The sequence below is a fragment of the Phoca vitulina genome, unplaced genomic scaffold (genome assembly GCF_004348235.1).
Source record: "Phoca vitulina isolate PV1807 unplaced genomic scaffold, GSC_HSeal_1.0 scaffold7, whole genome shotgun sequence".
Classification (NCBI taxonomy): domain Eukaryota; kingdom Metazoa; phylum Chordata; class Mammalia; order Carnivora; family Phocidae; genus Phoca; species Phoca vitulina.
The window spans coordinates 1,128,959-1,141,763 of record NW_022589710.1 but is presented as its reverse complement, the minus strand read 5'-3'; the positions used below and the strand labels follow the sequence as shown (position 1 = coordinate 1,141,763).

The following is a 12,805-nucleotide window of genomic DNA, read 5'->3' as shown; positions in this document are numbered from 1 at the left end:
CTGGATGTGTGGGCCTGTGCACTGTGAGGAGAGAAGGAGGGGAGCACCTGTTCAAGGCCTCAGGTTCACAAAGGGCCTTCAATCAGACTTCTGATGTTATCTCCAAGTGAGGTTATACATAGAGTCATTGTCTGTTTTATGGGTTTGAAGTGTTAATTTGTTCAACGTGAACACTGAAAATCTACTACAAATTTTCAATCCTGTGTGGCATCTCACTTTTTCAACACCAGAAACCTCAAAAATGGAAGAAGGGAGGCTCCCTTCCAGCCTAAGAGGCCTTGAGGTGTGCCCCAAAAGGAAGAAGCAGGAGATGGGGGTAGCTGGAGGGAAACAGCACACACTAAGGAGAGGTGTGGGAACCCAAGAACCCTGTCCTTTCAGCTGATCCCAGCTCCTCTGAAAGAGGTCTGCCCTTTTGTGCCCGCAGTCCCCACTCCTGCTCCCCGAGGCCGCAGAGTGAGCCAGAGTGAGGGCGGGGGACAGGCCCAGACTGGCAGAGGAGTGTAAGAGGCGGCACCACCCGCCCGCCCGCAGCTCTGGGACCGGGCTCAGACCCCCACTCGTCTTCCCCCCCTCCCCAGGAACGGCCAGCCAACCCTGTCACCGCTGCGGAGGCAACGCCAAGGGAGAGGAGACGCTCGGCTGAGGACCCCAGAAAGGAAGGAGCACGCTTCTTTTCCACGGGAAAGACATGTGGGGCTCATGAAAGGGGACGCGGAGTGGGGCGCGGGGCTGGCGGGGCAGAACGGGGGCGTGGCGGGGTGAGGGAAGCTCCCCGGCGGGAGCGCACCAGACCACTGGAGGTCCGCCGCGAAGTCCGGAGCGAGAAGCGCCGGGGAGCGGGCCCGGGAGGGGGCGTGCAGTTTGGCCCGAGGGTCCCGAGCTGAAACTCAACACCCGCCTTTGGAGGGACCGTCCTCCTTTCTCCTCCGCCCCTTCCCTTCCCCTCCCTTTTCCCCTCCCTCCTTTCTTTTAATCCCCGGGACTGAGCCCCGCGCCGGAGCGGAGAGGGCCCGAGGGGAGGAGAGAGGAACTGCCCCGAGAGGGAGCCGGGAGCCCGGGAAGGGGAGGGAAGGGGAGGGAAGGGGAGCCGCGCGCGCGGGGGCTGAGCCCGAAGGCCACGCGCGACCCCTCGGAGCCTTCGCAGCCCCCTCAGTGTTCCCCCCCGACCCTCCTCCAGGCGAGTCCACGGGACCCTGGCCCCTGCTCCTCCTTCGCCTTCTCTTTGCTGCTTCTTTTGCTTTGTGGCCTTTCTCTCCGTCCCGAGAGACACCCGGGAGCTGCCCCGAACTCCGGGGCGCGCCGAGGGGCCCTGCCGAGGGTGCGCGTGAGCGGGCCGCGGGGTGGCGCGCGCGGGGGGGCCCCGCGGAGGCGTGGGGAAGGCCGTCCCGCCCCTTCGGGCCGAGCCCGCGTGCGGGGAGCGAGGTTCCGTCGCGGCGCCCCCCGAGCCCCGGGCGTGCTGAGGGCGAGTGTGCGTGAGTGTGAGCCCGCCTCGCCGCCGGGCGTGCGAGTGTCTGGGCCGAGCGCTGCCACTCGGGCGACGCAGCCCAACCGCCACGCTCTCGGAGGCCTCCGGCGCCAGCCTGGCCTCCTTTCGCCAACTTGGGCGAGTTTGAAGAGGGGCGAACGTCTCAGTGCTCGCTCGCCCCACCCCCTCGCAGCTGGGCCGCCGCAGGGCCCCGGGCCGCCCCGACCACAGCCCTGGGAGCACCGCTCTCCGCCGCGGCCCCCGGCTGGGGAGGGTTGGCCCCTGAACTCGCCCGTCCAGCCCAACCGCCCCGGCGGCTTCTCCCAGCCCTCGGGGCCGTCCTGAGCGGCTGGCGAGGCGTCGAGCGCGGCCCCAGCTCCCGCCTCCTCGCCTGCCCCGGCCCTGGGAGGGAGCTTTCGGCCCATGCGGACCCGGGGTCCCCCCGCGGCCTAGGCCAGGCAGCTCCAGGGGCCCGGCCAACCCCGTGGCCCCCGGGACGGCACGGAGCGCACGCCCTTGGATGAGGTCCCGCAGCGACGCCCCGGCCCGCCCCGCTCCTCCTCCTGCCCAGCCAAGCTGCCTCCCATTTGGGGAGTTTTGTGGGTTTTCTTTCTCCTCCTCCAACCTCCGCGGAGGCCACGACTCAGGCGCCGCAGCCGGGGGCCGCCTCCATGGTGCGGGGCGACCGCTGCTGAAGTCAGCGAAAGCGAGCCTGGCCTGGAGCGGGCCGCGCGGGAGGCCAAGGCCATGGCCATAGCCACGTCGGTGAGTCCACCAGGGAGAGGAGGCTGCGGGCCATAGGCCTCCACGGTCTGCCCTGCACTCCTGTCACTTTTATTTCTGCCTTCTCTTTGTCTTTCTCCCTGGGCCCTTTCTTCTCCGAGAGGCTGTGTCCTCCACCCCCCCACCCCCACTTTTGTTTCCCTCTCTCCCTCTCACTCCCCTTCCCTAGCTGCTTCTGAGTCTAGGTTCCCCCTCTCCCCTCCTCCTCCCCATTTTCCTCTTTTTCTTTCTAGAGGCTGCCCCTGGATGGAGGGGAGGGGGCAAGCCTAGCCCGAGTCCTATCTGCTGTTTTAGGGGCGGGAACAGATGGCCACCGGTGGTTGGCAGGGGCTTGTGATTGGGAGGCAAGTAAAAGGTTGGGGGCGGGGGGGGGGGGGGGGCTGAAAGAACGGGGGGGGCTCCAGGAAAATGGGAGAGGTCAAAGAAGCCCTTCTCTGGAGGAAGGATGGAGAAAAGGGGGGGAAATAGAGCAAAAGAGGGAGATCGGGAGGGGAGAGAGAGAAAATAGAGGGAGGAGGAGAGGTGATGTCAGCCAGCCTCTGGCCACTTTCTGGGGACTGGGGACAAAGGGAGGAGACAGCTGGCATGATGGGACGGTGGGAGGAGGCCTCCCAGAGAGCGTGTGGCCCACTGCCACCCCCCAGTTAAGGCAGCCACTCCCTCGCAAGTCAGCCGGGCCCCTGAGGAGCGGGTAGGGCAGAGGTGGCCACACCCATCATCAATCAGTCTATCAGCAACTCTGGCCTGGGTTTCTGAAGTCGTGAGGCCCAGAGGTTTGGCCCCATTGGACAGAATTCAAACCTTAACACAAGGAGGAGCTCTCCACAGCCCCACCTCTGCTTTCTGCCCAGCACGCCTTATGGTGTGAATCCAAACAACTCTGTCCCCTTTCCACCCTTCCCTAGACCCTGTGATTCCCGGGGAAAGCAAGGCTGCTGCTTGCTTTCTGACCCCCTCCAAATGGGTACTCTGGGAAGGAGGACTGTGAGGCTGGAAAGGCGAGAAGCATGGCTCCTGACATCCTCCCATACCCCTCAAGGATGAGTTCAGTTTTCACTCCTTCTCAGGCCAAACTCCTTTTAGCTCCTCAATCTGTATTATGGGGAGAAGACCTTAACTCAGAGCCTGGAGAGGGGGAGGTCCTGAAAACAGTAGCTCAGGGCTAGCTGGTCAGCTGGTCTGCTTTGTAGTCCCAGGAGGTAGATTTTTCTTTTTACCTAGAGGTGGGGAGTGGCATTTACGCTAATCAAACTCACAGGGTCCTAATAACAGCTAATAGTTTTTGAGCATATACTGGCCCTGTGCTGGTCCTAAGCTTTATCTTGGTTTGTCCTGGTTGTTTGATGCATTATCTCCTCCAGTCCTCGCCACAACCCTGTGAGGATAGTGCTGTTATTATCCGGAAATGGATATTTGGATATGGACATGGAATTCTACAAAGGAGGAAACCAAAGACTTGGGAAGTTCAAACAACCTGCCCAAAGTCACCCAGTTAGAAAGGGACAGAGCCAGGACTCAACCCGGGGTCTGTCTGCCTCAGAACTGTGCTCTTCACCCCCTGCCTAATCCAAAACACTAATTTCTAATTTACAATTAGAAAGAAGAGTGCTGAGCTAACCAGGAATTTGTGCCATCTGGTTAGCATGTTTTCTTTCTGTGGGATAATATCCTTTAGAAGCCAAAATATAATCAGAAAATGGTTTGATCTGGAACCAGGCAAGAGGAAAAGTCAGTTTGTTGTTAAAATCACCCAGCCATGAGGGCTGGACCACCTCTCCATGCAGGGAAATGCCAGTCAAGAGAAACATGCACTCCTGCTGGCTGAGCAGGGCCTCCTTCTGTCCAGGGTCTGGGGGCCAAATGCACCCCTGCCAGAGATCTTTAGCTTGAGACGTTTTACTGAATTAGGCCACATGGATTCCCTACTCCGGTGATGCCTCACTACCCGCTCTCCGCCACCGCTGCTTGGGGTCCTGCCCACAGGCATGGTCACTTCGCAAGCATAACACAACCAGAATATATTTCGATACTGTGAGTGGTGTAAGCTTGATTCTACCGAAGGGCAGCACAAGACCGGAGCCCTGTGAGGGGTGAATAGCAAAGGAAAGTAGGGTATAATGAAGACTTCGTATGTGCTTGAGTCATGTTTGAGTCATGGACTCTACTTAACCAAGAGGTTAAGTTACTAATAGAAGAAGAAGAAAGTAGAACCTCATGTTTGTGATCGTGGAGAAGCAGTAGGGGGTGATTGAGAGTGCTGGCTCTGGAGTCAAACAGCCTGGGGTTCAAGTCACCTCCACCAGCGGCACCAGCTCTCTGTTGTGGGCAGAGTCCTACCCTATCTGTCCCAGCCTCCTTTCCAAATGGGGATAATGATGGCTCCTTCCTCATAAGGATGTTTTGAGATTAAATGAGATGAGATGATTAGTGTAAAGACTTGCACCATGTCTGGATCCATAATTTGCACTTGATATCTGTGACCTACCACCTGAGCAGGTGGCTCTCAAAGCAACAAAGCTTAGATGTCCCTACCAGACAGGCCTGGAAACAGGCTGATAAATGTTTGCTCTTGGTTGGTCTGCCAGGCCCTCCTCCACACACACACACACACACACACACACACAGTAGAGTGTATACTCTTTCTCCTCTCCATGGTAACGTCAGCTTCCTCTGATAGAACCTTATTTGCTGAGACTGAGAACAAAACAGTTGCTTCAGTTTCTGTTTTCTTCCTTTTTATGCCCGGGCACTGTCTGGGCTGGGTTTTTCCCAGTCTCTCTCAGACTGATGGGTCTCTGTTGCCACTCAATCTAATTCCGCTTGTGGGGGATGCTGAGTGGGAAACAGGGAAGGTGAAGGAGATTCTCTGGCAGACCTTAGCAGGGCTTTCTCATGTACACAGAGCTTTGGAGGAAATTCATTCAACACATGTTTATTGAGACCTGATTCCAGGTGAAGCCCTTTCACAGGGGCCAGGAATATAGCAGTCCCTGTTTTCCCAGAGCTTACAGGGTAAGGGAAGAGATAGATAATAAGAAACGAAATTGGCAAATAATATAAAGTATGATGAAGGAAACAATGGTGGAGACAGACACAGAGTGGGGTAAGGAGAAGAGTGAAGAAAAGACCTCTTTGAGAAGGAGACACTTAAGCAGAAATGAAGGATGCAAAAGGGCCAGTCAGGTAATGAGTCAGGGCAAGAGCATTCTGGGTCAAGGAAACCACAAGTACAAAGGCCCTGAAGCGGGAAAGAATTTCTCTAGTTCAAGGAATAGAAGGGAAGAGGAAGAGTACAGGGATGAAGCTGGAGACAAGGCAGGACCCAGTCAAGAAGAGCTGAGTCAGTTCAGATTTGTGGCTTGAAGGAAATGGGGAGCTCTCTGATATTTCTGAGCAAGGGACCTGATGACCTGATATGTGTGTGAGACCCCTCTCCCCACTCCCGCCTCACCCACCAGGCCCAGCTGGCCCGGGCACTCTACGACAACACTGCTGAGTCCCCACAGGAGCTGTCCTTCCGCCGAGGGGACGTTCTACGGGTACTGCAGAGGGAGGGCGCCGGTGGGCTGGATGGCTGGTGCCTCTGCTCTCTGCATGGCCAGCAGGGCATTGTGCCCGCCAACAGAGTGAAGCTCCTTCCTGCTGGCCCGGCACCCCAGCCCAGCGTCACCCAGGTGCCCCCAGCCCAGCCTGGCTCACCACATCCAGCCCCAGAGCACAGCAATGAGGACCAGGAGGTGAGAGCTGGAGCCCTCCCCACCCCAAGCCAGAAGAGCCCCGTTCCGCTCTGCTGGTACCTGCAGCAAGGTGGGGCAGGGCCATCCCTGAGACCGTTGCTCTTCACGGACCCGGTGCTGGGTGAAACCTGTCTGCCACCCTTCCTGGGCTCTTATCCCATTGGCATGGGGGGGGGGGGAGTTGGAAGGGGTGTTAGCTCCTCTATGGCGTATATTAGCTGCTTCTCTTGTCCCCACTCCTGACCCACCCATCTGTCTTGACCCCCCAGGTATATGTGGTGCCACCCCCAGCTCGGCCCTGTCCTACCTTAGGACCTCCGGCTGGACCCTGCCCGCCCTCCCCTGATCCCATCTACAAGGTCCCCAGAGGGAGTGGGGCCCAGCTGGCTGCCCCTGGAGACACCGTGGAGGTGAGGGCTAGACATCCATGTGTATGTTGGGCAGGGAACAGAGGGCTCTCAGTGGGCGTCCACCGCGGAGTCAGGATAACCGATGGCTCTGCTCCCTCTCCAGGTCTACGACGTGCCCCCCACTGCCGTCCGAGTTCCCTCCAGTGGCCCCTATGACTCCCCTGCCTCCTGCACCCGCCCTCTGGCCCAGGTTGCCCCGCAGCCCCCTGGAGAGGATGAAGCTCCCTATGATGTGCCTTTGACCCCAAAGCTACCGTCAGAGCTGGAACCGGATCTCGAGTGGGAGGGGGGCCGGGAACCCGAGCCCCCCCTCTATGCTGCCCCCTCCAACTTGAAACGGGCCTCAGCCCTGCTCAATCTATACGAAGCGCCAGAGGAACTGCTGGCAGATGGGGAAGGTGGAGGCACCGATGAGGGCATTTACGATGTGCCCCTGCTGGGGCCAGAGGCACCCCCTTCTCCAGAGCCCCCAGGAGCCTCAGCCTCCAATGACCTGGACACCGTGGCCCTGCTTCTGGCCAGAAGCCCCCCACTCCCACACAGGCCCCGCTTACCCTCAGCCGAGAGCCTGTCCCGCCGCCCTCTGCCTGCTCTGCCTGTCCCTGAGGCCCCCAGCCCTTCCCCTGCTCCCTCTCCTGCTCCAGGCCGGAAAGGCAGCATCCAGGATCGACCTCTACCCCCACCCCCACCCCGCCTGCCTGGCTATGGGGGCCCCAAGGTTGAGGGGGATCCAGAGGGTGGGGAGGTAGAGGACGATCCAACAGGACACCACAATGAGTATGAGGGCATCCCGATGGCTGAGGAGTACGATTATGTCCACCTGAAGGTGAGCTCCCCTCCCACCAGAAATGCCCCCCAAGATAACCAGAGGGAGGAGTGAGGAGGCCTGAGGCCCAGAGGGACCCTCCCTTTCTTCCCTCCTCCCTTCCTCCACTGGCCCTGCACCCTATGGCCTGGGACCCCAGTACTTGGTCCCACCACTTGTACTGGTGCCACACTCTTAAACCCAGCCTGGGGTCCCCAAGCCATCTGACCTGCCACCAGAACTCTCCCAGACCTGGAGTCAAGGGCCTGCAACTTCTGATGGCTGTAGAGACCTGGGGAAGAAAGGGGGAGGGGGAAGAGGCAGGAACACAGCAGGAGAGGGGTGGGGGACACCTGCCCTGCTCCTCCACCCCTGCTCTGAGACCCTGGTCCCTCCCACAGGGCATGGATAAAGCTCAGGGATCTAGGTCCCTGGATAAAGCCTTCTCAGGGGATCCTGAACTGCTGGAGAGGGGGTCACCGGAGCAGCAGGTAACCCTGTGGGGACGGTGCTAGAGAAGGGGGACAGGAAGGAGGAACAGGAACTTGGAGGAAGCAGCAAGGGAGAGAGATTAGGGTGGGGGTAAGAACTCAGGGAGCCAGAGCTGGGGTAGAGAGAAGCGAGAATTCAGCAGGAAGGACTGGAACCTGGAAAAGGATATCAGGAATTCAGAAAGAGGGGAAAGAATGTGTTGGAGAGGAATCAGAAAACCAAGCAGCCAAGGAAGCAGAGAGAATTTTGGGCTGGGCCAGGTGACTTCTGAAGCTCCTTCCAACTGTGAATTCCTGGGTTCCTAAGAGACGGGGCTTCTAATCCCAGCTCCACCAGTAAGAAGCCAGGGGCCCTGAAGTCACCAGTTAATCTCTCTGGGCCTCAGGAAAGTGAGGTGGTCTCCCTGACTGTCTAGAATGGTCCTAAGCATAGCTACCATTTATCAGGCAGATGCCAAGTGCGGACCCTGTGCTAAGCACATCGCACGGGTCAGCACTAATCACAGCCACAGTCAGTACTGGTACAGTGCTCACCGTGTGCAACGTTCTGTTCTAAGCCCTCTCTGCGTGCTGCGGCATTCACCGCCCCGCAGCCTTGGGAGGCAGGCACTAGAACGGCACTACCCAATATGGTGGCCACTAGCCACATGCGGCTACCGCGCACTTGAAATGTAGCTAGTCTGAACTGAAAGGCACTGTAAGTATAAAACAAACGCACACCAGGTTTTGCACTTAGAACAAAAAGAAACGTCAGTCATTTTTATATTGATTACATGTTGAAATTACAACAATTTTTATATCTGGAGTTAGAAAAAAAAATCTTTCTTTTTACTTTTCTCAACATGGCTACTAGAAAAATTTTGCTTACAGACGTGGTTCACATTATGTTGATACTGGACAGCATAAAATGGGCCAGATGCCCCATTTTAGAGAGAAGGAACCAAGTTCAGAGACTAGTTTGAATCCAGATTGATCTGACATCAGCTCCTCCGGGCACTTTCCTGGCCCTGGCTATGAGAATTTAAATGTTCTGGTGGGCAGGGGGAGGAGCTCGGGTAAAAAGGAGGGACTGAAGGGAAGGAATGAGGAACCGAGGAAGGGAAGGAGGGAGGAAAGCCCTGCCGGAGTAGCACCACTGGAGCGTGCCCGCCAACCACTCCTCTTGCCGCCAGGAGGCCCCGTCCCAAGGGGAGCCGCTGGATCTGCCCACCGGAGACCTACAGCTCCTGCACTTCTACGCAGGCCAGTGCCAGAGCCACTACTCAGCACTGCAGGCGGCCGTGGCGGCCCTCATGTCCAGCACCCAGGCCAAGCAGCCCCCACGCCTCTTCGTGCCCCATGGCAAGCGGGTGGTGGTGGCCGCTCACCGCCTGGTGTTTGTTGGGGACACTCTGGGTCGGCTGGCAGCGTCCGCCCCTCTGCGAGCGCGGGTCGGGGCTGCAGGTACAGCGCTGGGCCAGGCACTGCGGGCCACAGTGCTGGCTGTCAAGGGGGCTGCCCTGGGCTACCCGTCCCACCCTGCGGCCCGAGAGATGGCGCAGCGCGTGGCGGAGTTGGCAGGGCAGGCCTTGCAGTTCACCTCTCTGCTCTCCAGCCTGGCCCCCTGAGGGCCCCCTCGGGGCCCTGCTCCGCCCCTCTCCTGCCTGCCAGAGCTCCCTTTTGGGCCTTGGGCGGCCGGAGGGCTCCGTTTTAGGGACCGGGAGAGGTGGGGGCATCTTTCCCCTTCCGGTCATCTCAGTCTCTCACAGAGATGTCCCTCCCCCTCCCGCAGGTTTTTGTACGAGCCATTTTGTATAAATTATTTATATTTAATATTATTCCCTGTTTTGTCAGGGGCAGGTGCCAGGCCCTTTGGGGCAGGGAGGAACTGGACTCTTTTTTCTCTCAGCCTAGGGTGGAGGTTCTTGGTCACTGCACTGCCCCCACCTCTGGAAATGGCCCCACAGAGAAGCAGGTGGCTGAAGCCTGGGGCCACCCGGAGCCCCTTTCTTGTCCTGGTTCTTGGCTCTAGAACATCAGCACCTCACTGTTGGTCGAGAGTGAGGGCAGGACATTGACCGCCCAAAATGTGGAGGTCTGGGAGAGGCCCGACGGCTCCTCCCCACGGGAGGCAGGACAGAGCTGGGCCTCAGTAAGCCCCGCTGTCTGGTTCTCTGCCTCTGCTTCTTGGGTGCTTCGGGGAGGAGCTGGGCCTGGTGGCCCTTGGCCAAACCGACGGGACACACACTGTGGGCAGGATGTCCTTAGGTTTGGGGGGAGATTTTGCTGTTATTTTCAGTAACTATTCATTTGGCGGGTTTCAGCTCCCATGATGTGCCAAGCACAGTTCTGAAGGTACACCGTGGGATGGGATGGACATAATTGCGTCAGTTAAAATAAGTAAATAAAAAAAAAATACCTGCCACAGATTCAACAGTTGCTGGTAATGGAAATAAACAGGGTGATGTGAGGGACTAACTGGATGAGGGAAAGGCCATTGAAGGAGACTTTGGACAGGATGGTGGGGAGGTGATATCTGAGCTGAGGCCCCAGGGATGAGAGCATCAAGAAGAGTCTGAGAACTAGCATTCCCAGAAGGCAGACAGATTACTGACTGGGGTGCGGGCCTTTCCTTCAAGACTTCACTGTCACACAATGTCACTAGAGAGGTGCACATGTGGAGAGAGGTTGGCCTCACGTGAGCCTTGAAAGGTGCCATGCTGAAGAGATCACCCCAGTGAAGGCCTATCCTCAGCTTGGCGCCACAGGACAGCTCTGGCCAACTGGACAGTGCTGCTGGCTGGCCTGGGTGCCCTCTCCCTTAGGTTAACGCAAGAAGGTCTGGCCCCTTCAGCCCCCCTTCCCAGGCCTCCTGCTGACCATCCTTCTAGACACACCTTTTAGAGGAGCCAAGGAGCCAAGTGAATGCAATGTGCTGTTAGTCCATAGTCCTCAAGCGCTGGTGAAATTGACAAGCCATGACTTAGATGGGAGATCACTCTAGCCACTTACCACAGGGAAGAAGTCCAAGCCACATATCCATTGCTTCCGTTGTACTTTCCCCAGATGACACCTTGGCACCGTAACTGGATTAGAGGCACCCCGAACTTCAGTCACAGTCTGAGTCTCTTGCCCCCACTCTATGCCTTTGCCTTCTCCATTTTGGGTTCCTTCTTTCTCATTTCACTCTCCAAGAAAACTCACTTCCAGACTCTGGAGTCACCCAAATTCACCCTTGTGTGTTGAAGACTTATAACAGGGCTATCCTCCATCATCTCCCAGAAAGAATGTCAAGAGATCAACCTGGAAATAGAGTCAGAGGTTTCAGTGCAAGTCCCAGATCTGCCATGCAGCTATGTGTCTGCAGGTAAATCCCGTCAGTCCCTCTGAGTCCTGGCTTTACCTTTTTGTTTTGTTTTGTTTTGTTTATTTATTTATTTTTAAGACTTTATTCGGTTGACAGAGAGCGGAAGGCAGAGGCAGAGGGAGAAGCAGACTCCCTGCTGAGCAGGGAGCCCAATGCGGGACTCGATCCAGGGACTCCAGGATCATGACCTGAGCCAAAGGCAGTTGCTTAACCAACTGAGCCACCCAGGCGCCCCCCCGGCTTTACCTTTAATAGGAGGATGATCATAATGGTCTCACGGGGTTGTGAGGCCGTAACAAGATAACGCATGTGAATGGCCCAGTGCCACATAAAGTTAAGGGATTATATTACAATTTCAGGACAGACACAAGGACAATTGGATCCCCAAGCAATGTTGGCTGTGACCGCACCAAAGTAAATCCTAAAGAGATACCGAAATGAGTCGGGGTAAAGGAGCAGTGGGAAGCTGCTTAATGTATTAGAAGAGTTCCCATATTTGGAAAATTTCTGAACAGAGGAGACAAATTGGAAGTGTGTGGTTCAGTAGAGAGAAGAGGCAATGGACTTCCTGGTTGAGACTAACAGCACACTCCTTTCTAGCCCTTAACCTTAGACTGGAGAATACAGTATGTATTAGGTATTAAATATCTTAGAGAAGTGTGTTTCTAACTTGAGTGTACATATACCTGGGGATCTGGTTAAAAGGGAGATAATGATTCAAGGGCTTGGATTCTGCATTTCTAACAAGCTCCTGGATGACATGGGAGTACTGTTCTGTAAATCACACTTTGAGTAGCAAGTCTAGGGGTTAGGGTAGGCTTCTCTGAGGCAGATATGCTTCAGCTGATAGCTGAAGGATGAGAACTTGACTAGGAGAGGAGAAGCCCTCAGGCATAAAGACCAACTTGTGCAAGGGCCCTGTGGCATTGGAAAAACTGAAAGAAGGCCCGTACGATGAGTGCAGTCTGGGGAGAGAAGTGAGGTGAAGCACCAGGGAGCATGGGATCAAGCATGCAGGAGCATGTATGAGGCTTCTGGAATATTAGTATTTACCTTGTTGGCGAGGAGGAGACATTGAAGGCTGTTAAGCAGGAAAGGGACACGAACAGATCTGCATTTTGAAAAAATCACTCCACCTGCACTAGAAATAAGGCTAGGGGAAGGGGGTAGAAATGATGTGGATGCAGAACACCAGTTAGGAGGCTCAAGCAGTCTGGGCAGCAGGTAGCTTGACTAATGGTGGTAGAGATGTAGAGAAGCAGAGTAAGAACTACACAGGAAGTAAAATGGACAGCATTTTGTAAAGGATTTGACATGAGGGTAAGGAGGAGGCCTTGTAAGGGCTGTCACCTGAGCACCTGGCCACTGTTGAGTGCTGACGGTACCATTCACTGGGGGAAAGAAGCACTAGAGAACAACCACGTTACAGGGGGAAGAGCATGAGTTTGGTCTTGGACGTATTGAGTTTGAGGTCCCTGTGAGTCACCCAAGGTTAAGAGGATGAATAAGTGGTGGCTTCATAGGTCTGGGGCTCAGAAGCGAGGTGGGAGCTGGAGATGTAGATCTGGAGATCAGGTTTGTATTGTTTATATCGGGGTGAATGAGGCCGTGGACATGGGTGAGATTTCAAGGTGGGAAAGAACAGTGAAATGAGAGGAGGACCCAGGACCAAGCCTCATCAGGATCGCAGACACAATGATGGTGAAAAAGAGGAGGAGGAGCCTGCCATGGAGAAAAGAGGAGCAAGAGAAAGAAAATGAGGAGT

At 56.5% G+C, this 12,805-nt stretch overlaps 1 protein-coding gene across 1 annotated transcript; it reads left to right on the top strand.

Annotated features, from left to right (window-relative positions):
- The first annotated feature begins 1,458 nt into the window (after positions 1 to 1,458).
- On the top strand, positions 1,459 to 11,126 carry EFS (embryonal Fyn-associated substrate). Its single transcript, XM_032404766.1, has 6 exons — positions 1,459 to 2,233; positions 5,710 to 5,988; positions 6,258 to 6,398; positions 6,502 to 7,224; positions 7,605 to 7,694; positions 8,867 to 11,126. The coding sequence occupies exons 1-6, from the start codon at positions 2,216 to 2,218 to the stop codon at positions 9,299 to 9,301; spliced, it is 1,686 nt and encodes a 561-aa protein (XP_032260657.1). The 5' UTR covers positions 1,459 to 2,215; the 3' UTR covers positions 9,302 to 11,126.
- The last annotated feature ends 1,679 nt before the right edge of the window (positions 11,127 to 12,805 follow it).

Coding starts and splice junctions, on each gene's coding strand:
- EFS (XM_032404766.1), top strand. Junction 5,989..6,257: donor ACAGCAATGAGGACCAGGAG/GTGAGAGCTGGA, acceptor TTGACCCCCCAG/GTATATGTGGTGCCACCCCC. Junction 7,695..8,866: donor GGGGGTCACCGGAGCAGCAG/GTAACCCTGTGG, acceptor TCTTGCCGCCAG/GAGGCCCCGTCCCAAGGGGA.